At 29.0% G+C, this 22985-nt stretch overlaps 3 protein-coding genes across 10 annotated transcripts; all 3 read right to left on the bottom strand.

The window, feature by feature from the left end:
• Nucleotides 1–2835: 2835 nt before the first annotated feature.
• Nucleotides 2836–9801, bottom strand: LOC130970068 (probable jasmonic acid carboxyl methyltransferase 2). Of its 3 annotated transcripts, none has more exons than XM_057896032.1 (5): nt 9725–9801; nt 8576–8699; nt 8083–8487; nt 7112–7378; nt 2836–3342 (listed from the first exon to the last, which is right to left on the bottom strand). In XM_057896032.1, the coding sequence occupies exons 2-5, from the start codon at nt 8660–8662 to the stop codon at nt 2965–2967; spliced, it is 1137 nt and encodes a 378-aa protein (XP_057752015.1). In that variant the 5' UTR covers nt 8663–8699; nt 9725–9801; the 3' UTR covers nt 2836–2964. The 3 variants fall into 3 exon arrangements, with proteins under 3 accessions (XP_057752015.1, XP_057752016.1, XP_057752014.1); XM_057896033.1 differs by having other exon boundaries at nt 9721–9800; XM_057896031.1 differs by having other exon boundaries at nt 8576–8695; nt 9725–9782.
• Nucleotides 9802–10316: 515 nt separating this feature from the next.
• LOC130965224 (probable jasmonic acid carboxyl methyltransferase 1) lies at nt 10317–13707 on the bottom strand. Of its 2 annotated transcripts, XM_057889957.1 has the most exons (6): nt 13662–13705; nt 13278–13378; nt 13079–13162; nt 12758–12964; nt 11460–11699; nt 10317–10796 (listed from the first exon to the last, which is right to left on the bottom strand). In XM_057889957.1, the coding sequence occupies exons 1-6, from the start codon at nt 13684–13686 to the stop codon at nt 10428–10430; spliced, it is 1026 nt and encodes a 341-aa protein (XP_057745940.1). In that variant the 5' UTR covers nt 13687–13705; the 3' UTR covers nt 10317–10427. The 2 variants fall into 2 exon arrangements, with proteins under 2 accessions (XP_057745940.1, XP_057745939.1); XM_057889956.1 differs by having other exon boundaries at nt 12758–13162; nt 13662–13707.
• Nucleotides 13708–18734: 5027 nt separating this feature from the next.
• LOC130969978 (probable jasmonic acid carboxyl methyltransferase 2) lies at nt 18735–22985 on the bottom strand. Of its 5 annotated transcripts, none has more exons than XM_057895906.1 (5): nt 22875–22985; nt 22601–22729; nt 22325–22493; nt 20647–20895; nt 18735–19232 (listed from the first exon to the last, which is right to left on the bottom strand). In XM_057895906.1, the coding sequence occupies exons 2-5, from the start codon at nt 22612–22614 to the stop codon at nt 18855–18857; spliced, it is 810 nt and encodes a 269-aa protein (XP_057751889.1). In that variant the 5' UTR covers nt 22615–22729; nt 22875–22985; the 3' UTR covers nt 18735–18854. The 5 variants fall into 5 exon arrangements, with proteins under 5 accessions (XP_057751889.1, XP_057751886.1, XP_057751885.1 ...); XM_057895903.1 differs by having other exon boundaries at nt 22680–22729; nt 22875–22978; XM_057895902.1 differs by having other exon boundaries at nt 22325–22729.

The raw sequence follows: 22985 nt of genomic DNA, 5'->3' as shown, positions 1-22985 counted from the left end.
AAGTAAAAGATTAAGAACAAATTAAATCAAAAATAATAATAAAAAATATAATGAAAACTTAACTAAGCAACCTGAATAATCAACACAAATCAACAATAATCAACACAAATCTTATTTTATAATAACAAATAAGTTCAGACCTTAATCCTATTTTAAAAATTTAGAAGCATTACATGAAATGAGTTTTAATAGGAGAATGGAACGTCTGAGTAGGAGCTTTTGACCTTCCTCCTCACGCTGGCGCAAGAAGAAGAAGAAGAAGAAGAACAAAAGCGACGACAGGAGCATTTGCAGTAGCAACGACAACAGAACGGTGAGAGCGTGCCGTCGGAGGGGGCTGCTGGAGAGGAGGGGGCTAATGGTGAGGTATTGACAGAGAGGAGATGAGAGAGAGTTAGAGAGAGCCTGGGAGGCAAGAGGTGAGAGAGAGAGAGAGAGAGAGAGAGAATTTAAAGTACAATTACCGTCGAATTTACTGGCAAATAAATCCGATTATGGGTCACAAAAACATAGCGTTTCACTAAACGTATTTACCGTTGAAATAATTCAACAGTAAATCCGACGCTAAATTTCGCGCCTATCTTTCTTGTCTTCTCTCCAATTATTACTAGCGAATTTATCATTGAAAATGGAAATCCGTCAGTAATTCTTTAACCTAACAAATTTGACATTGAAATCCATGGTAAAGCCACCGCTAATATCCGTTGTTAAATCTAACGGTAAATCCGGCGTATTTTACGTCTTTCTTGTAGTGACTAGTCCTTAAGATTTTTTCTATTTTTATTATATAACTAGAATAAGACCCGCGCGATCCACGGGGTGGTAAATTAATTATAGTATATAGTAAATATTAAAAATTGTTATGTTTTGTAGAATTAAATTAAATATGTGTAAACTAAAGTTAAATTTGAAAGGTATTTTATTTAAAATAATTTGTAGTACAAAAGATTTGGATGTTGGAGTTGTACAAAGTGACATTTTTATTTGGTGGTTTGACTTTTGCATTTATTTTAGTTCATGACTTTTTATGTAGCACTCACCCTCTTTTTTTTATTGGTTGTTGTTTGAGTTGTTACTTTCTTCTTTCTTCCGAAGATGTGTCTTGAATTTGTATTATTTTATTTCTCCTTAATCTCTTGATGTGCATGCAGTTTTCCAATGACATCTACAATAAAAAGAACAAAAATGTGTAGATTATTTTTTTGAATAAGTTATTTTTAATAAGAATAATTGAAATAGTATAAAGTAAAATTACCCGTTAATATTTTTTTTTACCCACTCTGTCAGACAATGTCTCAAATAATGCAAATTCAAAATAGTGTTAAAGAATGTTTAAAATTAGATCTTTAATTTCGTTCACAACAGTTGTGAGTAAAAAATTTGCTTTCATTATACCTTTAATTGGTCTATACAAATCATTTGTATCTTCTATTCTCAATTTTTTTATAGTATGACTTTTTCTTCTTGAAAAAATATTTGAAATTTTTTCATCATTTTTTTCTTTACAATTGCACGAAGAGGTGTTCTCTGCAGTGTTAGTAAATCGTAGTTAATAATTAGTTAAAAAATTTATTACATTTTTTTTAAGTTATTAGAAAAGGAACAATAAATAGCATATTGAAAGAAGTATAATAATTAAAAGCGATATTAAAATACAATTATATATAAAGTATTATAAAATAATATAAAAAGTAAAAATAATTAAAGTATTTTTCTCGTAAATTCAATTTAAAAATACAATAAATATATTTGTTTTGCACTTTTTCATCTAATATAATCATTTCTAAACAAAAAGGCTCCTCTTCATTTAAGGGTGTTAATATTTTTCATAGACGAACCACACGAATTTTGATAAACCAATTGTCGATCTATTTGGTGATATTGTCCAAAGAATGATACTTCATTGAGTAAGTTTGAGATGTTGTGTAGTTCAGAAAAGGAATAGTGATAAGAGACTTATATAAGTAGTTCAAATAGTATGGATTTTGAATATTTGTAATGTAAAAATTATTATGATCAATAATATTATTATGATATTTGTAATATGGATGTTTATTAAATTCAATGAGTTATTTATACAATTAATAAATTAATTATTGAGATTATAAATTTATTGTATTGCTTATAATAGTAAGATATAATAAATATAGGGATATGAATTCAAATATTGAATGTCTATGTAGGTTATAAATTTAGTTAAACACTATTAATTTCTAATTATTGTTATTAGTAATTTTGCACCATAATTTACATATATTTCTATTACTTGTATATTCTTTTGTATATATTTTTTTTGCTGATTTGAAAATAATAGTTGATTTGACAAAAATTAAGTGGTTTATTCTAAAATTTTGCCAAGTAAACAATATTGCTGATATGGCATCAGTAGAAGAAGAAAGATCTCTTAAAAGTATTGAAGTAATGTGGGTAAACTTATCCATCTACTTTTACATATTAAAAATAAATGACTAAACGAAAAATTAAATGGATGTTATGATTAGTAATAATTATTGAGAAATATTAAGGAGCCATTAGAATTTATTATTTTTTACCACAATATTTAAAAGTGTGAGATAAAATATGTTGTTGAATTATTAGACTAAAGAAATTGGATTGATAGCTAAAAGTGATGGCAAAAAAAATTAAATTTTGATGGTCCTTTAGTATTTCTCATAATTAATATCTATATTATTATCTTATTTTTGTAAAAAATAATAAAATCAAATATTTATGGAAAAAAATTTACAATCGCCTAAACATTATATTTAAACATAATAATTTTTAGTGCAATTATTTTTTATGACATTATTTAAGAAGAGACCTATAAAAACGGGAATACACTGTAGTATCGTTTTCGCATTTGGACATCAAACATTCATTATACAAATTACAAAATGCAAGAAAGGAGGAGGGGGGAAGTTAAAAGAACAATAAATGTCACATAACAATACATACCTCTTTATATTAAGCATTTTTAATAAGAGACACTATAAAATTTGGAAATTCCAATATTTGAATATCCCTAAGAAGTTGGGCAACCTTATCTTTAAACCTAAGGAACAACTCATCCATGATCCTTTGTCCAAAATGAGCCTTTAAAAGAGGTTCAGTAACAGCTCTAATGTATTTAGCTATAAACTCCCCTGTCATATTCTCATCAAGTTTATTGCCATTAGCACCTTCTTCATTATTCATCATGTTGCCATGCCAACCCATCCAGATAGTTTCCACTCTGTGAAGAATGAAAGACCCTTCTTCCTCAATTATTTCTTTAACTTCTTCCATTGAAGGGTCATAATTTGGGATATTGAAGGATTTCAAAGTTTCCTTTTCAATCAAATTCTGTCACAATGCAACATACATGTTATTATTGTGCCTAATATATATATATTATTCAAGCTATAAATTAAATACTACACAATAATGTATAGCAAAAATTAAGAACTAAGCAATGATATGTATAGAATATATATTAGAATATATATAAAATAGGCATATTAAAAATATGTAAAATTTTAAATGTATACAAATAACTCCGCCTATGTTACACTTGCGGTACATAGCCGGTCCCAAGCCCGGATAAAGGAGGAGGGTTGTGTTAGGTCTTCGGCAACCAACATAAAAATATAGCCGAACCCCCATGACATGAATCAAAGACATTATTGCGCTAAAGCTAGGTCGTTGCCGGAAGCAACGCGTCGTATGGCTCGAGTACGGTGTCGAAGCAAGAGCCGCTGCATCGGTGCCCGGATGTAGTGTTAAATGAGCAAGGGTTCTCGCGTTTTCGTGAACGGACGAGGGTAAATAAGCTAGTTCACAAAGGAAAAGATAAAGGTCGAAACGACAGAAGGTTGAGATTTGGGACATGGAACATAGGCACTCTAACAGGAAAGTCCATGGAGGTGGTGGACACCATGACAAGGAGGAAGATTAACATTATGTGCCTACAAGAAACGAAATGGGTTGGTGCAAAGGCTAGGGAGTTGGATACTTCTGGTTTCAAACTTTGGTATACAGGAAAGGTGAAGAATAGGAATGGGGTTGGAATAATTGTGGATAAGCAGTGGAAGAAGGACGTAGTGGATGTCAAGAGGGTGGGAGATCGGATCATCTCTATCAAACTAGTGGTAGAGGGAGGTGCTTTCCATGTGATTAGCGCCTATGCACCGCAAGTGGGTTCAGACGAACAACACAAGATAAGGTTTTGGGAGGATCTAGAGAGTTTGGTTCAAGGCATACCTTTGGGAGATAAGATTTCTTAGGAGGAGATTTAAATGGCCATGTTGGGAGAGAAGTGACTGGATATGGGAGTATTCACGGAGGCCATGGTTTCGGGGTGATCAATGCCGAAGGTAAAACTATTTTGGACTTTTCCTCAACTTTTGATCTTCTCATCGCAAATACATGTTTTAAAAAGAGAGACGAACATCTTATAACCTATAAGAGTGGCATGACAAGCTCTCAAATCGACTTCTTCTTGTTGAGGAGAGTCGACCGGAAATTTTGCATTAACTGTAAAATTATCCCGGGAGAGAGTTTGACAACACAACATAGGGTGCTCGTCATGGATTTTCGCGTTGAGCAAAAGTTGAGGAAAAGACATCATACGAAGAACCCAAGGACGAGGTGGTGGTGGATGAAAGGTGAGGAACAAAGAAGCTTCCTAAGACGGGTAGGAGAAGAGGCAAAGTGGGATGGGAATGGAAGCGCGGAAGAGATGTGGAGGGAGATGGCAGAAGTTATTAGAAGAACAGCAAAAGAAAGTTTTGGTGAATCTAAAGGAATAGGACCAAGAGACAAGGAGTCCTGGTGGTGGAATGCAAGTATACAAGAAAAGATAAAGATAAAAAGAAAATGCTTTAAAGAGTGGTCTTTATGCCGCAATGCAGATAACTGGGAAAAATATAAGGCGGCTAAGAAAGAGACAAAAGTGGCTGTAAGTGAAGCAAGGACAAGAGCATATGAGGGTCTCTACCAGTCTTTGGGCACGAAAGAAGGAGAAAAATGTATATATAGAATCGCAAAGAGTCGGGAAAGAAGAACGAGAGATTTGGATCAGGTTAAGTGCATAAAGGATAAGGATGGAGAGGTGTGGCTCAAGAGGAGAAGATTAATGAAAGGTGGAAGAGCTACTTCTACGAGTTATTTAATGAGGGACAGAAGACTCTTCCGAGCCTTGGTCGATTATGCACAAGGGAAGAAGATCAAAACTTTGACTACTATCGAAGGATTCGAGACTTCGAGGTAAAAGAGGCTCTAAAGCAGATGAAAAATGGCAGGGCAGTAGGACCTGATAATATCCCGATTGAGGTTTGGAAGGGTCTTGGAGGAAAAGGCATCAACTGGTTAACCAAGCTTTTTAATGAGATTTTAAGGTCAAAGAAGATGCCTGATGAGTGGAGAAAGAGCACCTTGGTACCTATCTACAAGAATAAGGGGGATACAAAGTTGCGGAAACTATAGAGGGATTAAGCTTATGAGTCATACTATGAAGTTATGGGAAAGGGTGATAGAACGGAGGTTGAGAAAAGAGACACAAGTAACAGAGAACCAATTTGGATTTATGCCAGGCAGATCTACCACTGAAGCGATATACCTATTAAGAAGGATGATGGAGAGGTATCGTAGTAATAAAAGGGATCTGCACATGGTGTTTATTGATTTGGAAAAGCGTATGATAGGGTACCAAGGGAGGTCTTATGGAAGGTTTTAGAAAAGAGGAGAGTAAGGATCGCATATATTCGGGCAATCAAACACATGTATGATGGGGCCACAACTAGTGTGAAGACTCAAGGTGGTGTGACAGAGGAATTCCCTATTGGTATAGGATTACACCAGGGATCATCCTTAAGTCCATACCTTTTCACATTAGTCTTGGAAGTACTCACAGAGCACATCCAAGAGCCTGTGCCATGGTGCATGCTTTTTGCCGATGATATCGTCCTTATGGGAGAGTCAAGGGAAGACCTAAATAAGAAGTTGGAGTTATGGAGAGAAGCTCTAGAAGTGTATGGTCTGCGCATAAGCCGTAACAAGACGGAATATATGGAATGTAAATTCAGTCTGAGAAGGGAAAACTCCAATATAGAGGTGAAGATTGGAGAAAACATCCTACGAAAAGTTAAAAGTTTTAAGTATCTTGGGTGCATCATACAGGATAATGGAGAGATTGAACAGGATGTAAATCATAGGATCCAAGCAGGTTGGTCAAAATGGCGGAGTGCATCTGGTTTTATATGCGACAAAAAGTGCCTTTAAAACTTAAAGGTAAATTCTATCGCACCGCTATAAGACCGGCTATGCTGTATGGTACGGAGTGTTGGGCGGCTAAAGGGGAGTACGAACATAAGCTGAGTGTGGCAGAGATGAAGATGTTGAGATGGATGAGTGGTCATACGCGATTGGATAAAATAAGGAATGAAGATATAAGGGAGAGAGTTGGAGTAGCACCCATTGTGGAAAAGATGGTTGAATCGCGTCTCAGGTGGTTTGGACATGTGGGAAGAAGACCGATAGAACATCCAGTCAGGAGGGTGGATGAGATGGAAGATGGACAAAGAGCGAAAGGCAGAGGAAGACCTAAGAAGACCATCCGTGAGGTGGTCAAACGAGATCTACATGTAAACGGTCTCTCTGTAGACATGATACATGACAGAGCACAATGGCGTCGTTTGATTCATGTAGCCGACCCCACTTAGTGGGACAAGGCTTTGTTGTTGTTGTTGTTGTTGTTTTGTTGTTGTTTAAATGTATACAAATACACAATTTTTTTTATGTATATAAAACATTTTTAAATACTATGTGTATACGATACAAAGAAATATTTATTATTGAAAATTGATGTTGAGAAATTAAAGAGAAATGAATGCATGTAAAAGCCAGAGGAAGAAGCAAAGGAAAAGTTTGTACACGATAAATATATTATTGTTCATGTTTCCTTAATTTCAAATTTTTTTAAATAAATGATTTTATGACATTTAAAATTTTTATGACTAAATTTAGTATTTAATTTTTATTACTTAAAAAATGGAAAAAAATTACAAATGATAGACATATAAATATACTTAAATTTTTGCATTAAGAAATGTTAGTATCATATATATATATATACCTCTGAGAGCATATCATTGAGTGCAAAGCCCAATAAGTCCCAAGTAGCTCTGATTTCAGAAGTATTATTTTGCCTTCCAATAAATGTTAAAACCATCTCACCACCTGGTACCAATTCTTCTGAACGTGACTTCAGAAACGCTTTCAAGTCTCTTTGGAATTGTCTAAGATACGCTTTCTGCATTGCTCTAGGACTTGTGCTTCTTAAATATATGCCGTCTCTTTCAAGTGCTTCACCTCCATCGGCATCAATAAACTCCTCTGGAGCCTATAAGAAATTTAAAGAAACATATATATATATATATAATCCAAAAAGGATGTAGGTCAATATTTCATGTCTTTGTATTTTATCTTTATTATCTAATTATTTTAGGGGTATAAAAAGTATAATTTTTTATACCAAAATATATGTGTGTTTAATTTGCCCTTATTTTCTCTATAAATAATGCAGCATAATATTTCTGTATTTTTATTTTAGTATGGTCTCGAACTAAAACTTATATAAAATTAATATATTTCAATATAAAATGTACACTACGAAAAAGAAAATTTAGTGACAATTATATTTAGTTGTCTTTAGTGACAATGAAAATAGTTATTAAAATATTTACAGAAAATTAGAGTACACTAACTCTTTTATACTTTGTCGTTAATTAAAAAACTTTAGTGGTATATACTATATAGTAATCATCAAGAAAAACCTTTTTAATGCTAACGAAATCCTTATAACTTGTCACGATATATAACATAGAATAATAATAATAAAAGTAAATATAAAAATTGTCAAAAAAGTAAATCAACTAATAAAAAAGAATAGTAGTAACCATAACACTATTGTGACTAAAATTAATTTTTCTTATAGTGGTATTGAAAGCAAGGTTTTAATATATTGAAAAAAAAAAGTGATATAAGGAGTGAGAAAAAATATATAATTTGTTGGATATATAAACACGAGTTTGGTATATTATTTACCTGAGAAAGCCAATGTAGACTATAAGAACAATGAAAGAAGTGCATGGAAGAAGTAGGAAAGAGCCTCTTGTAGAACGTTCCAGGAGTTGCATTAATGAAACATGGACCAATCTTGTTTCCCTTCTTCCCTTCCAATGTTTTGTAGAATTGAGGGAGTGATTTGAAAACAGTATTGAAATCACTTTCAAATAGATCATTCAAATAAAATTGGAAATCAGGTAAGCTAAGATTCAAGTTGGAGCTAGTAGTGTCAACAATGTTGATGATATTAGATATCACTTCAAGAGTGTTTGGTCCTGAAGAACACCCTAAATCAGCTACCTTCAAACACTTGGGAAGAATATTATAATAGAGTCTTGTCATACTTTCTTCTAATATTGGTTTTGCCTTGATGATTGCCTTTTTCTGCTTAGAAGAACATTCAAATTAATTAGTATAAAAAAAATAACATTATTAAAATGAATATAGAAAAAGAGGGAGAGTATATGTATACTTGAAAGAAAGAGTTATGTGCATAGCTTTTGTCTCCCACACCACTGTTCATGTGGAGGATATTCTGGGTTGACATACCAACTTCCATGTCTTTTAATTTCTTTCCTTTGTAATGCACTTGCTACCTAATTTCAAGAGCAGTAGATAGTATTAATTATGATGAGCAAAGAATTCTGGTAGAAAAATGGTAAATCTATTCCAGAACTCGTTACTTATTAAATTATCATTTATTATCTAAGAAATGCTTTCATCTTTTGGAAAATGTTTTAATTTTGATTTATTCTTCTTCATTACGAATTTAAGATTGATGTTGCAGTTTGTATGAAATATAATAAAAGAAACAAAATATTGTTACAAACAATTTAATAATATACGTTCGCTAAAAAGATCACTAGCTATTATTATATATTTTTAAGATAAATTAATAAAATTAAAGAAACACTAAGTGTTAGTTTGGATTGATTTGTTTGAGTGGAAAAATATTTTTTTTAAAAAAATAAAGTACTGTTATTGAATTTAAAATATATTTGGATATATTTTTTAATAAAAAAATTTTTATTAAAAAATAAATTATTTACTTTTTTTTTTAAATTAACAACACTTTGCTTTAAAAACAAAAACAAAAGATGTTTTTAATACTTGAAAATTTTTTTAAAAAATATATCTAAATTTAAAATTATTTTTATCTATTAAAAAAATATTTTCTAAAAATAAAAAATAAATATTTTTTTTTCAAAAATTAATTCAAACTCATCCTAAAACAGACAAAGTATGAATAACACACAAATAAATTAAATATAAATAAAAAAGTTTTTTTTATCGGCTATATTTTTATCCGATAAACATATATAATTTTATAGATAAATAACCATAACATTTGAATTAAAATAATATATTTTTATGTCTCCTTCACGACATTTGTCTAATAAACATAATATATATGAATAAATAAATATAAAAAATTTAAAGAAAGAAAAAATTATAAGAATTAGGAGAAAGAAAAGATAAATCAAAGGAGAAAAAAGAAAAAGGATGGAAGAGGAAATTAAAGCATCCGAATAAAGATTCTATATCGTAATTGAATTACTGAATAAAGAAATTAAAAATAGAAATGATCCATATATATATATATATATATATACGTACTTACGTTCTCTTGGACCCAAGCAAATTAAGCTGCTCACAATTGTTCACTGCTTGCTTGTGTTATAAATTGTGATATGTGAATGAAAATAAGCCAACTAGCCTCTATATATGGCTCTATCCATTTATGGATTATATTGTTGCACGTTTTTTAAATGTCGTATATAGACTTTTCCTTATATGATGAAGCAAACTTTAATTTTCCCTACATTAATTTAATTTGTAACCACATAATATATAAGGCCTGCCTAACTTGCTCTGTTTCACATTCACATAGCCACGTAAGGTCTATGTGCATTGCTGTCTCAGATGATATTCACATCTGGCGGGACCATTCACTAGTCTTAGAATAAAAAAGTCGTTTTTTATTTGTTTCATCAAAATTAACTTAATCTTGTAACTTCTAATTTTGACTAAAAAATAAAATTTGGCTTGTAATTCTTGTAATTTCTAACTTCATCATTTGTGATTCTTATAATTTCTAATTTCATATTCATAAAAGTTTTAATATGATGCAAATTGGTTTAGTTTTTATTAACACCGTTGAACAATGATCATGTTTATTAATAACTGTAAAAGACTTCAAAATTTATGTATATCTATCCAATAATATATGTTTATTGGCTTATGGAGTGCATAAGAGAAATTCAAGAAATGTAAAAAGCATTCAATAAAAATATAGTAATTTGATGGTACTTCATCCCTTCAAGCTAAGCCTTCTTAATTAGCGAGATTATGAGAGTAGGAAATTCCAATATCTTTTCCTCCATCAATTCGGCAACTTTATTCTTAAACCTGAGAAACAATTCGTCCATCACATTTTCTCCAAATTGTGCCTTCAAAAGTGGTTCTAAAGCAGCTCTTTGTTGTTTCGTTATAAACTGTGCCCTCATATTTAGATCAAGTTTATTGTTGTCATCAACACCTTCGTTTATGTTTCCATCCCAACCCATTATCACAGACTCCAGCCTTTGAAGAGTGAAAGATCCTTCTTCCTCAATTGCTTCTTTAGCTTCCTCTATTGTTGGGTCATACAATGGTAAATTAAAGGACTCCAATTTTATCTCTTCAATCAAATTCTACAACAAATTACATAATAAATACCACATTATTACAACATCTTATTATGGTGCAAATTTGAATTCTAGATAAAGCATAACTCTATGCAAACCAAAATGTCATAAAAGATCCTACACATTCAATAAGCTAAGTAAAAAAGAAAGAAAAAATATGTACAACTTTTATTGGTGGTATATGCTATATGGACATAGTTGAGATGATGGAAACAAGGCAGAAAAAAGCAAGACATGTTATAATTATTCAATCTAAACTTGTTTTATGGTTTATTAAAGACTTGTTTAGATGACTGAATTTGATATGTGTTCAAAAGTCTAGCATAGTCCAAATCCTATTAACGAACTGTTTAATAAATTAAAAATGTAAATTGGGTTGAAAATTTAAATGGGTCTAAGATCTAATAAATTATAAATAATTTTTTTTTATATATTTATTTAATATATTTGATAGATCGATAAGTAGTAAATAATAATGATAATTGCCAATGAGTTATAGCTCAAATGACATAGTCTCTCCGTACTCACTTAAAAAGTCGTGGGTTCGAGTTTTTCGCCTTTTTTTATTCAAATAATATTATTTAATTAATTTAAATATCTATTTTTAAAGGATACCTAGATACACTGTTTATATATATATAATATATGTAATTATATATTTATATGTACCTCTAAGCGCATGTCATTGAGTGTTATGCCAAATAGCCTCCAAGCAGTTCTCATGTCACGAGTTTCCTCCCTTCCAAATAGAGTCAGAACCATCCCACCTTCTGACACCAGCTCTTGTGAACGTAATTTCAGAAATAATTTAAAGTCGTTTTGGAATTGTTCAAGATATGCTTTGTGCATTCTTGGAGGACTTGTGCTTGTTAAATGTATATTTTCCTTATTAAACAACTTCTTTGGAACCTACATGTTGACGAAAACAAACATGATGAGAGTAAAATCATTGAATATATGGGTTTGATCATCACTTTAATTTGTGTGTGACGTGATTTTTCTTTTTTTAACCTGAGGAAAGCCAATGAAGAACGAGTAAAGTGTAAGGAACCGTTGGGAAATAGCCTCTTGTAGGGTTTTTTTTTTTTTAACTAGGAGTGAGGTTCGAATTCGCGATCTCTAAGTAGATTTTTAAGTAAATATGGAGAGATTATATCACTTGAGCTAAAGCCTCTTGTAGTTAAAAGTTTGTAATTAAATTTTTATATAAGATAAAAAAATAATTACATGTTTACTTAGCTAGCTACTTGTTATCTTTCGAAACGAACAGCAATAATCTTGGAATATTTACTTTTATAACATTATAACAATTTATCCTAAATCAAATACAAAAAATGTGTATATTTCAAGAATATTTTGTGAAAAAAAAAACAGTTAACAAAATCTAATTAAAATTTTATATAAATATATGAGCTTAATTATAAATTTGTAAACTTTTGTAATAAAATTTTAATAAAATTATAAAGGCTGATAAAATAATTAAGCTAATTTAAAATTTAGTGATTTTCAATTCAGTATTATTTCTCAATTTACAGCAGAAACATAACATACATAACATTGAATATTTTAAGATAAATATTTAGGAGTAATCAATGTAAGTGTGCAACCAAATATAAATAAAAGAAATCAAATAGAATTTACAAAATTTTTGGAGAGATAAAAGTATGTTAGGGAAAAAAATATTTAAAGTGTTATATATTTTTTTAGAGAAATTTTTGGGGCTAATAATATTTATTTTTAGTCATTATTTAACTAGAACAAACATTAAAAAAAAATAAGTAAAAATTGTATTGATTTATATATGCAAAATTATGATAAATAAACGTGCAAATTATATATTTCTTATATATAAAATTTTTGTAAATGTATTTACTAGTTATATAATATTACTCTATTTTTATATATTATATAATATTTTTATTGTAATTAACATGGATTAGGTCCCTTTGGTGCATATATGTGCTTACCTGAGAAAGCCAATGAAGACTAAAAGAGGAATGAACAAAGTGCGAGAAATTGTTAGGAAATAGCCTCTTGTAGAATGTCCCTGGAGTTGCATTGATAAAACATGGACCCAATTTGTGTCCCTTCTTTTCTTCTATGATTTCCGAGAATTGAGGGAGTGATTTAAAGATGCTATTGAAATCATTCCCAAATAGATCATTCAAGAAGAACTGAAAAACCGGTGGTTTGAGATTCAAGTTAGAAGTAGTAGTATCAACAATGTCGATGACATTAGATACCAATTGAAGAGCATTTGGTCCTGAAGAACAACCTAAGTCAGCCACCTTAAAACAATGAATAGGAATAATAGTATGTAACCTCTTGATATTCTCTTCTACTATGGGTTTTGCCTCCCTCATCACCTTGTTCTGTTAAAATTATATTGATATATAAGAGTGTTAATATCTATCATTGTCAATCATGAATGGGCATAAGCAAATTTAATTTCGGAGAATAAAGAGAATATTATTATTATTTATGTACCTGAATGATAGAGTTATGAGCATAGCTATTATCTCCCATGCCATGGTTCATGTGGAGGACCACTTGCTGTCTATCCATTCCTCTTCCTAACTCTTTGTCTTCTGTCATGATGTGGAACAATAATATGATCAAACCAAATATATATATAAAACTAATTAATCACGTGAAATTACTGAATAAGAAAAATAAAAATATTACTCATATATTAAAATCAATTACAAAAATTAGTTATTAATATATTTATATATATAAATAATTTAATTTATTTTTAATATATATTTATATTTTAATATATTTTATATTAATAACTAATTTTAATATACACGTAATATTATCATCAAAGAAAAAAAAAATGATCCTATATGTTATAGCATATATACTTACGTGTTCTCTTAATTAAGCTGCTCATCACTTGTTCACTGCTTGTGTTATGAATTCGGATCTGATGAATGAAACAAGGCAACTAGCCTCTATATCCATTTTATAGATTGTTGCACGTTTTTTTTTTTTTAAATATAGACTTTTCCATATATGATAATATGAAGCAAACTTTTCATTTTCTCTCTTGTGAGGACACCGAACATAACCTTGCAAAGTTAACACTACGTGTCAAGTTGGGACTGTAACGCGTGTGAATTGTGGGACAGCTCTTTCTTTCTTTCTTTTTGGTCCTACAAACACACTTGACAATTTGACATACACTAATTTAGTCATCACTGCTAGAATTCAAACCTCCACTGCTAGAATTCAAACTTTGAAATGGGATTCACACGTCACCTTACAAATTCTAAACCGCGCTTGTTATTATGGGTGAGTTTTAGCCTGAGCCTGGCCTAATGAGGCGCAGCATTAGCCTCGTCCTTTTGGGCTTGCTGTCACGTGGAGATTGTAACGCATGGCTCGCTTTATTCACACCTGTAAATAAGTGACGTATGAGTTCACTGTCAAAGGAGAGTCTACGTTTCTAGTGAAATTGTTACTGTTACCCATGTTTGGGGGACAATTCATAATTATCCAAATTATATATGCTAAAATTTGTTTTTCATGGAATAGGATTTTGGAGGAATGAAATTTGGGCTTTTGATGTAAGCTTCAGAAAATAAGGACCACATCCTTATTGTTACTTAAAAAAAGACCAACCATTATAAACAATGGTTCTAAACAAAAAAAAAAAACAACTGTTATTTCATCCCTCAAAATTGAAAATAAAAATAAGATGCATTTCTATTATTATTATTATAAAGGATTATCAAGTACGAAATTTTTAAAGTCTTATTAAGTTAGAATGACTTTCACAAAAAAAAATTTATTAACAGAATCATAATATCATAATCATAAAGTAAAACTAAATAACTAATACTAATCTACAAACATATTTTTTTCAAATTTTTAATGAATAAGTAGAGAAATATGCATTTTAGAATAAAGCTATAAGCCTATAACACCTAATATAATATAGTAATTTGGATGAACAAAGACATTTTACATTCTATTTTAGTGATTTCATATCATTTAATTACTTGTATGTATCTTTTATGAGAATTTTTTATTTAAATGAATATAAAAAATTAAAATTTTAATTTTAACAATTTAATTATGACTATTAATCTAATTATAATTTGCTTATGTTTGTAATTGAATGATTAATTTACAGTTTTTTTTTTCAAATCATTATTTCACAAAATGAAAAGTCTTATTATCTGGACATTTTTTTGGTGATTAATATCTAGGCTTGTAGATCTAAATATGTCGTGGGCCTGTTATTTTCTGAAGGGCAATTTTTGTGAATGAACTTTGCCGTTGTTGTATACCAAAAAATTGATTGTACTAGCTCCCCGCTCTGGTTCGCCGTGCTCCTCCGGCAGCGAGGTAGATATCCGAGCGTGAAGTTTGGCTACTGGGTAGAGGTTTTTGATTCATCAACAAAACCATGGCCCTCCTCCGGGCTAGCGATGACGGACCTCCGAAGTTGCAGGAATCGAAGACGCGCAACGCAGCGCAGCGAATAGGGGTGCAAGCCGAGTGAGCGGCGGCGGCGGTGCAAGCCGAGCGAGGCCGGAACAACCATCTATATCTCTCCGAAGAGCAGGGAGCAGCGGCGATAATTGACTCGGATCCAACGAACGATGGTATTCATCCTTTCATGGGTGTGGGTTTTTTAGTCTAAGTCTCAGTGTTTGTTTTATTTATAACTTAACCAGCATTCAAGCAATGTTTTGGCCCGTCACTTAATACCTTTTATCATCCTTGTCTTTTTGGTTTGTTTGTTCTCAGCTTCAAAAGCAATGCATGGAATGAATGGGCCCATCAACACAAAAAAGGGGAAGAAATGAAATTCATCTCACTTAAAGACTACAACATGATATTTAACATTAGATAGGGTCAAAATGAAATTTTAAAGAAGACCCACTAACAAAGCAGCAACCTCTGCCAGAGAGGACAGGCTAATGCTGCGCCTCATTGTGACAGGCACTTCCTAAAACTCACCGTTATTATGGGGCTCATAACATACTGACAAAAAAAAAACCATTGTATGGGCTCAAAACCTAAACCTCACCCTTTAAGGTATGTATGAAAAGTTTCAAACATTTTTTTTTAATTTTTATTTATAAAAAATTATATTAATGATATTTAGTATATTTTTTAAATATATTTTTAATTTTTTAAAAAATTATTTGAAAATTTTTAAAGGATTCAAAACTAAAAAATTTAACTTTTTTCTTTTTTAAAAATTATTTTATTATTTTTATTTATTAAACAATTTAAAAATAAATACTTCTATAATTTTTTAAATATAAAATAATTTATTTATAAATTATTTTTAATATAAATCTTTATATTTTAAACTCTTTTTTAATTAATTAAATTATTTATTCAAACTGACGTTTAGTTTCACTCACCAGCTCACACTATTCTAACTCTTAACAACATGTTTAACATTAATTAATTCGAATCTCTTAAAAAGTTAGTAAAATAGTAAAAAATTAATTATTTTTAAATTAAAATAATAACACACATTTTATAAAAATTATAAAATTATTAATAATTAATTTTTTATTTTATTACGTTATCAATTTTTTATTTTAAAATATTTAAACTTTATTAATCGCTCTTCTTCCAAACAAAAACATAAATATTGACGTACCAAGTCGGAAGTCGGAGAGTTAATACTCAAAATAACTCTTGAAATTTGAACTCCAATTCAATTTAACATTCAAATTTTCAATTGACCTATATTGTATCCTGAAATTTTAAACGCGTGTCTCAAGTTAGCCCATTCCGTCCATTTCCGTCACCGAAAAGCTGACCTGGCACAATTAAACGACGTCGTTTTGCTATTTGTTCCAAAACAACGCCGTTTTACTCTCCCTCTTCTTCCTCCTCCTCAAACAACAATGACTTTTCTCCAACCCATTTTCAATCATCAAGTAATCATCATCACCTTCATCTACACACACATGAGTAATTGGTTCATTCACAATAAACAACCACATCCTCTTCTACTTCTTCTATTTCACTTCAAACTGATTCTTAATTATTATTATTATTATTATTATTATTATTATTATTATTATTATTATTATTATTAATTGGTTCATTCACAATAAATAACCACATCCTCTTCTATTTCTTCTATTTCACTTCAAACTGATTCTTAATTATTATTATTATTATTATTATTATTATTATTATTAAAAAAGAATTAAGGATAGAATTTCAGTGTAACACTATAACCTCAATTCATCATCTTCCTTCATTAAGAGTCCCTTCTACGTTCTCAAAACCATTGATGCCAGTGACTCCTCCCTATTGACCTCATTGCCGCCCCCACCTCAGACCCACTACCGTCATGAGTGATGTTCTACTTTTCTTCATTTTTTCTGTATTGCATTCATAAATAGAAAATAAAAAAGTTTTTTATATGATTGAAGTGGCTTATTTAAAAGTTGATTATTCCGACAATAGTGGAAGGATGTTGCAAAAACCTTTTGTTAGTTTGTTTGAATTTGGCATCATGGAGATTTGACCTCTTTACAATGATGAAGGAATAGGAAATTAGGTTTTTGAAAAACGACTTCGTTTTTCTTATGCCATTGTCAGGTGTTAACTAAATTTGTCACGTCATTTTTTCTATAATAAAAATGGATGAAAGGACCAACTTAAGACATGCATTGAAATTTCAGAATATAATTTGAATCAGTTGAAAATTAAAAAATTAAAAGTCAAATTTTAATAATCATTTTAAATATTAATTCAAAGTCGGAACAATGTCCCATAAACTAAAAATCTCTGTACATGCGTTCTTCATAAATCACTAGTCCCTCGTAAAAAAATATATTCGACACAGAACACAACAACTCAACAAATCATATGTTCTTCATAAATCACTAGTCCCAGGGGCGGAGCTACATACTGAGAAAGGGGGGCAACGGCCCCCCCTAATCTTAATTTTTTACATGTAAATTATATGTAAATTTCACTTTAGCCCCTCTCAAAAATTTATTTTAATATTATTTTATTGTGTAAATAACTTTAGCCCCCTTCTAATATTTTTTCTAGCTCCGCCCCTGACTAGTCCCTCGTAAAAAAATACAAAGTTATTCTATGGAGAATATTTCTTCTTTCTCAAATTTATTTAAATTTTAATGGATTTATAGAAAAGATAATATGAAGCAAATTTTCATTTTCCGCGCATTAACTTATTTGCAACCGCGGTCCATGTGCATTGTCTGTCTTGAGTCTTGACAGAGAAAAGTTTAAGGTAAGCCGAATTTAATTTTTATTAACATTTTTAGTTATTGATCTAATTTTTTAATTTATAATTTTAAAATATTAATAATTAATTATTGATCAAAATTAATAAAAAAAATTTAAAAATCAATAAATTAAAATTTATTATTTTTTATTAGTATTTTTAATTATTAATTTAATTCTTTTAATTTAATATTCTAATAACATATTTGTAACACACACTATTAAATATTACTAGTTTTTATTAACTAAAAATAATAAATTTTAGCTTTGTAGCATTTTTCCTATTGGTATTCACATGTGGTGGAACCATTTTCTAGTCATGGAATAAAAAATCAGAAATATTTTTTTTATTTTAAAATTTAATGTATTTATACAAAAATTTAAATAAATTAATTTCTTAAATAAGCTTTATAAATAAAAAAGCCAATTAATTTGAAAAGGATGAAATCATTTCTTTCACCATCCTACATGTGACTTGATTCTATTTAGATGAAAAATCAGTGACCAAAAATATAAGTGATGATATGGATCTAGATCATTCAAGCTAAGAGAGATATTTAATGTAACATATGCACTCGAGGAAAAAAGGACATAGATATCATGACCACGAAGAAGAGACATATATTTAAGATAATAGTTAATTCATGCTATGGCATAATAAGTCCCAATACACACGTGAAGATAATATAATACACAATACACTAAAGAAGATACATAGTAGTTATTAATTTTAATGTACTTATTTTGTTACACATTATTATTGAAGAAGAAGATAAATAAGAACAAATTAAACGAATACATTGTTTATGTTATTGCATTCCTTCAAACCTTCTTTATCAGTGATATTATGAGAGTAGGAAATTCCAATATTTTAACCCCCATTATTAATTGAACAATCTTATTCTTATATCTCACAAAAAGCTCGTCCATGATTTCTTCTCCAAATTTTGCCTTCAAAAGAGGTTCTAATGCAGCTCTAATGAATTTAGTTGTAAACTCTGCCTTCGTATTTAGATCAAGTTTATTATTGTTGTCATCATCAACAGCTTCCTTTATGTTTGTACTCCAATCCAGTATGACAGATTCCAACCTTTGAAGGGTGAAAGATCCTTCATCCTCAATTACTTCTTTAGCTTCCTCTATTGTTGGGTCATACAATGGTAAATCAAAGCATTCTAATTTTATAGCTTCAATCAAATTCTACAACAAATTAAATAACATTGAAATATGTTACTATAGTGCAAATTTTGAATTCTAGATGTAACATAACTATACAAAGTTACAAACCAAACTGTTATAGTGAAAATCATTAAAATTTGTTTTTTTTTTTTGGAAATTTGTCTTTCTTTTTCAAAAAAGATAGTTACACTTTTAGAAAGTAAAAAGAACTTGAAAGAAAAATATAGAATTTAATAAATTATTATCTTGTTCTATAACATAATTATAGTGCAAGACGTTAGTTTATTGGGAATTAATATCTTGATAGTAGAGAAATATTATCTTGCTAGCATTTGTTTTGAGATATTGAGTGAGACAGAGATTAGGAGATTGAAACTCAGTATCATGTTTGTTGGTTTAGAGATTGGTACTAAAATTTCTGTTTCTATCTCCAAAATTTCAATATTTCAATACTTCTAAAAAGTGGAGACACAGGGGAATTGAAATTTTTAGAGACATAAATTAAAACTTTAATAACATTTTATACTTAAATACTTTTATTTAATTAATTAATTTTAATTTTACTCTATGTACAAATTAAATTAGAGTTTCATTCTTATTTTAATTTCTGTTTCTCACTTTATACCAAATAGAATACTAAAATTTATTTTAATCTATATTTCTTAGTCTCTATTTCTTAATATCAATCTTTCAATCTCTGTCTCTCCACCAAATATTACCATTAATGTGATGTTTTTGTACTAGACATATGTGAATGGCAGACACTACAAAACATACATGTGGTCATACGACACATATTATACATACATACATTTATATTCTACTAATTATTTTTTAAAAAGTATAGTAACCAACTAACTTTAAATAATTATAATTAATAATTATTAATTTTATAATTTTAAAAAAAATAAAATTTAAATAATTAAAAATTAATGACAATTAATTAATATAAAATACAATTCAAAAATACTTGTTTACTAGAGCCTTATTGATTACTTAGTTGGGATGGTATAATTTTTCATTTCAAAACTTCGAAAAACTTTAAACATAAAGTATATAGAGTAAAATTAGTCATTTGAATAATATATAGAATAAATGTCTTTTTTTATCATTTATTTAAAAAATAAAGCAGTTTTTTCATAATTTAAAAATATTTAATTAATTTTTAATTATTTAAGTAATTAATTATTTAAATGGTTTTTATTACTGGTCTAAACGATTCATAACAACATATTCAGTAGGTCATCATTTATAGAAATCCTTTAAATTAGTTACTTAGATAATTAAAAATTAATTAAAAAATTTTAAATTATAAAAAAATAATTTTTTTAAAGAATAAATAGTTAGAAATCGAAAATCACATTTACTCGAATATATAATTTTAGACACACCCTAGGTTATATTTGTATTTTGTAATCTGTAATTTTACATGTACCTCCAAGACCATGTCATTGAGTGTTGTGCCAATTAGGCTCCAAGCAGTTCTGATATCGTGAGTTTTCTGACTTTTGTCCCTTCCAATTAGAGTGAGAACCATCCCACCTTTAGGCACTAGCTCTTGTGAACGTAATTTGAGAAATAGTTTAAAGTCCTTTTGGAATTGTTCAAGATATGCTTCATGCATTGCCGGAGGAGTTGTGCTTGTTAAGTGTACATTTTCTTCATTACCCAACTCCTTTGGAGCCTATTATTCAAATTAAAACATACATTATGAGAGTAAAATTATATATAGTATGCGATTTTTTTCGGATAAAATTTTACAGGCATACTCTATTTGTTTCTATATTTTATAAAAGTATTAATTAAATTTTTATCTTTTAAAAATTAAATTTGTAATTAAGTTTTTGTATTAGATAAAAATTTTAATGAGATATTTATCAGTTGTTATCTTTCCAAACAAACATAATAATTAAAAACAGTATTAATGCATTCTAACAATCAACTATCAAATTTATATATTTTTACATAAATTTAATTTTTTAATTTGTCTATTATATTTAAATATATATTTTAAATAAATAATTAACTTAATGACTGATTTTTTCTGTTTATGTAATATGATTGTTATGAAATAAATCCATAAAATATGGGAATCAAACCATTTCTTTAATTTTTTATTCATTTCAAACGAATGAATAAATTGGCAAATCACTTCTAAAAAAGATTATAAAAATATACTAAGTGCTAGCGTTTTTAGTGTGTATATAATATTTTTGTATATTTTTTATTATATAATATTTGGGAGCCACTCAGATAAAGACGTTTAAAACGTCTTTTCTTTAAAGATGTTTTTTAGTAATTAAAATTCAACACATATAATCGTTTAAACCATGTTATTTTTATCAAAATTAGGCCAAACAAATTAATTTGACCAAAAAAATGATGAATCAAAATTTGAATGATGTAAATTATATTATTTTTTTATAGAAAATGACTACAATACTCTTATTATAGAAAATAATTAAAATATTCCTATTATGTATTAATTTTGAAAACTTTAAATCCTAATCCTATGACGACAAAAAAGAAAATGACTAGAATTTAGAATTCTCAAAATAATATATATATATATATATATATATATATATATATATATATATAGGAGTATTTTAGTTATTTTTTATAATAAGAATATTGTAGTTATTTTTTATAAAAAATAATATTAATTTAAATTAAATTAAAATTTGATTCACTATTTTTTCGATTAAATTAATTTGTCATGCCTATTTTAATAAAATTAACACGATTTAATTGATTATACGTGTTAAATTTTAATTACTAAATCACATCTTTAAAAAAAATGTTTTAAACGTTTTTATCTGAGTGGTTCCATAATACTTTGGTTAGAATGAATGTTAATTATTTTTTACTAACGTGCCACCGTCTTCAAAATTTATTATTAAAATGTCATTGTTTTGGAACTAATTGTTTAAATATTATCTTTTTTCTAAGGTGACAACTAATTTATTTTTTTATTTTTAATTATAATTAATTATCAATATAAGAAGAGTGAGATTTGAGTAATTAATTTAAAAAAGACTGGTATTTTAGTATTAAATTTGGAAAAAGACAATACATTCCTAAAAAGGCCTCAGGGTGTATTTGTTATTTACCTGAGAAAGCCAATGAAGACTAAAAGAGGAATGAACAAAGTGCAAGAAATTGTTGGGAAATAAGCTCTTGTAGAATGTCCCTGGAGTTGCATTAATAAAACATGCACCACATTTGTGTCCCTTCTTTTCTTCTATGATTTCCGAGAATTGAGGGAGTGATTTAAAGATGCTGTTGAAATCATTCCCAAATAGATCATTCAAGAAGAACTGAAAAATTGGTGGTTTGAGATTCAAGTTACAAGTAGTAGTATGAACAATGTCGATGACATTAGATACCAATTGGAGAGCATTTGGTCCTGAAGAACAACCTAAATCAGCCACCTTAAAACAATGAATAGGAATAATAGTATATAACCTCATCATACTCTCTTCTACTATGCCTTTTGCCTCCCTCATCACCTTTTTCTGTCAAAATTATTATATTCTTATATTAGTGTCATATATAAGAACAACTTGAGAACGTTAATATCTCTATCATTGTCAATCATGAATGGGCATAAGCAAATTTAATTTCGGAGAATAAAGAGAATATTATGATGATGTTGTGTACCTGAATGATAGAGTTATGAGCATAGCTATTATCTCCCATGCCATGGTTCATGTGGAGGACTACTTGCTGTCTATCCATTCCTCTTCTTTGATATTATGGTATGGAATAATA

This window comes from Arachis stenosperma, chromosome 3 (genome assembly GCF_014773155.1).
Source record: "Arachis stenosperma cultivar V10309 chromosome 3, arast.V10309.gnm1.PFL2, whole genome shotgun sequence".
Classification (NCBI taxonomy): Eukaryota; Viridiplantae; Streptophyta; class Magnoliopsida; order Fabales; family Fabaceae; genus Arachis; species Arachis stenosperma.
This window is presented reverse-complemented; position numbering and strand designations above follow the sequence as displayed.

Bases quoted from the DNA above. Each gene is read 5' to 3' on its own strand.
- LOC130970068 (XM_057896032.1), bottom strand. From the start codon at position 8,662: ATGGAAGTTGGTATGTCAACCCAGAATATCCTCCACATGAACAGTGGT. The intron at 8,488-8,575 runs GTATACATATAC...TCTTCTAAGCAG, and splicing joins CACATAACTCTTTCTTTCAA to AAAAAGGCAATCATCAAGGC. The intron at 7,379-8,082 runs GTAAATAATATA...AATTTCTTATAG, and splicing joins GTCTACATTGGCTTTCTCAG to GCTCCAGAGGAGTTTATTGA.
- LOC130965224 (XM_057889956.1), bottom strand. From the start codon at position 13,686: ATGAGCAGCTTAATTAAGAGAACAC. The intron at 13,163-13,277 runs GTACATAAATAA...TAATTTTAACAG, and splicing joins CTCATAACTCTATCATTCAG to AACAAGGTGATGAGGGAGGC. The intron at 10,797-11,459 runs GTACATATAAAT...AATTTGTTGTAG, and splicing joins TCAATGACATGCGCTTAGAG to AATTTGATTGAAGAGATAAA.
- LOC130969978 (XM_057895902.1), bottom strand. From the start codon at position 22,952: ATGGATAGACAGCAAGTAGTCCTCCACATGAACCATGGCATGGGAGAT. The intron at 22,730-22,874 runs GTACACAACATC...TAATTTTGACAG, and splicing joins CTCATAACTCTATCATTCAG to AAAAAGGTGATGAGGGAGGC. The intron at 19,233-20,646 runs GTACATGTAAAA...AATTTGTTGTAG, and splicing joins TCAATGACATGGTCTTGGAG to AATTTGATTGAAGCTATAAA.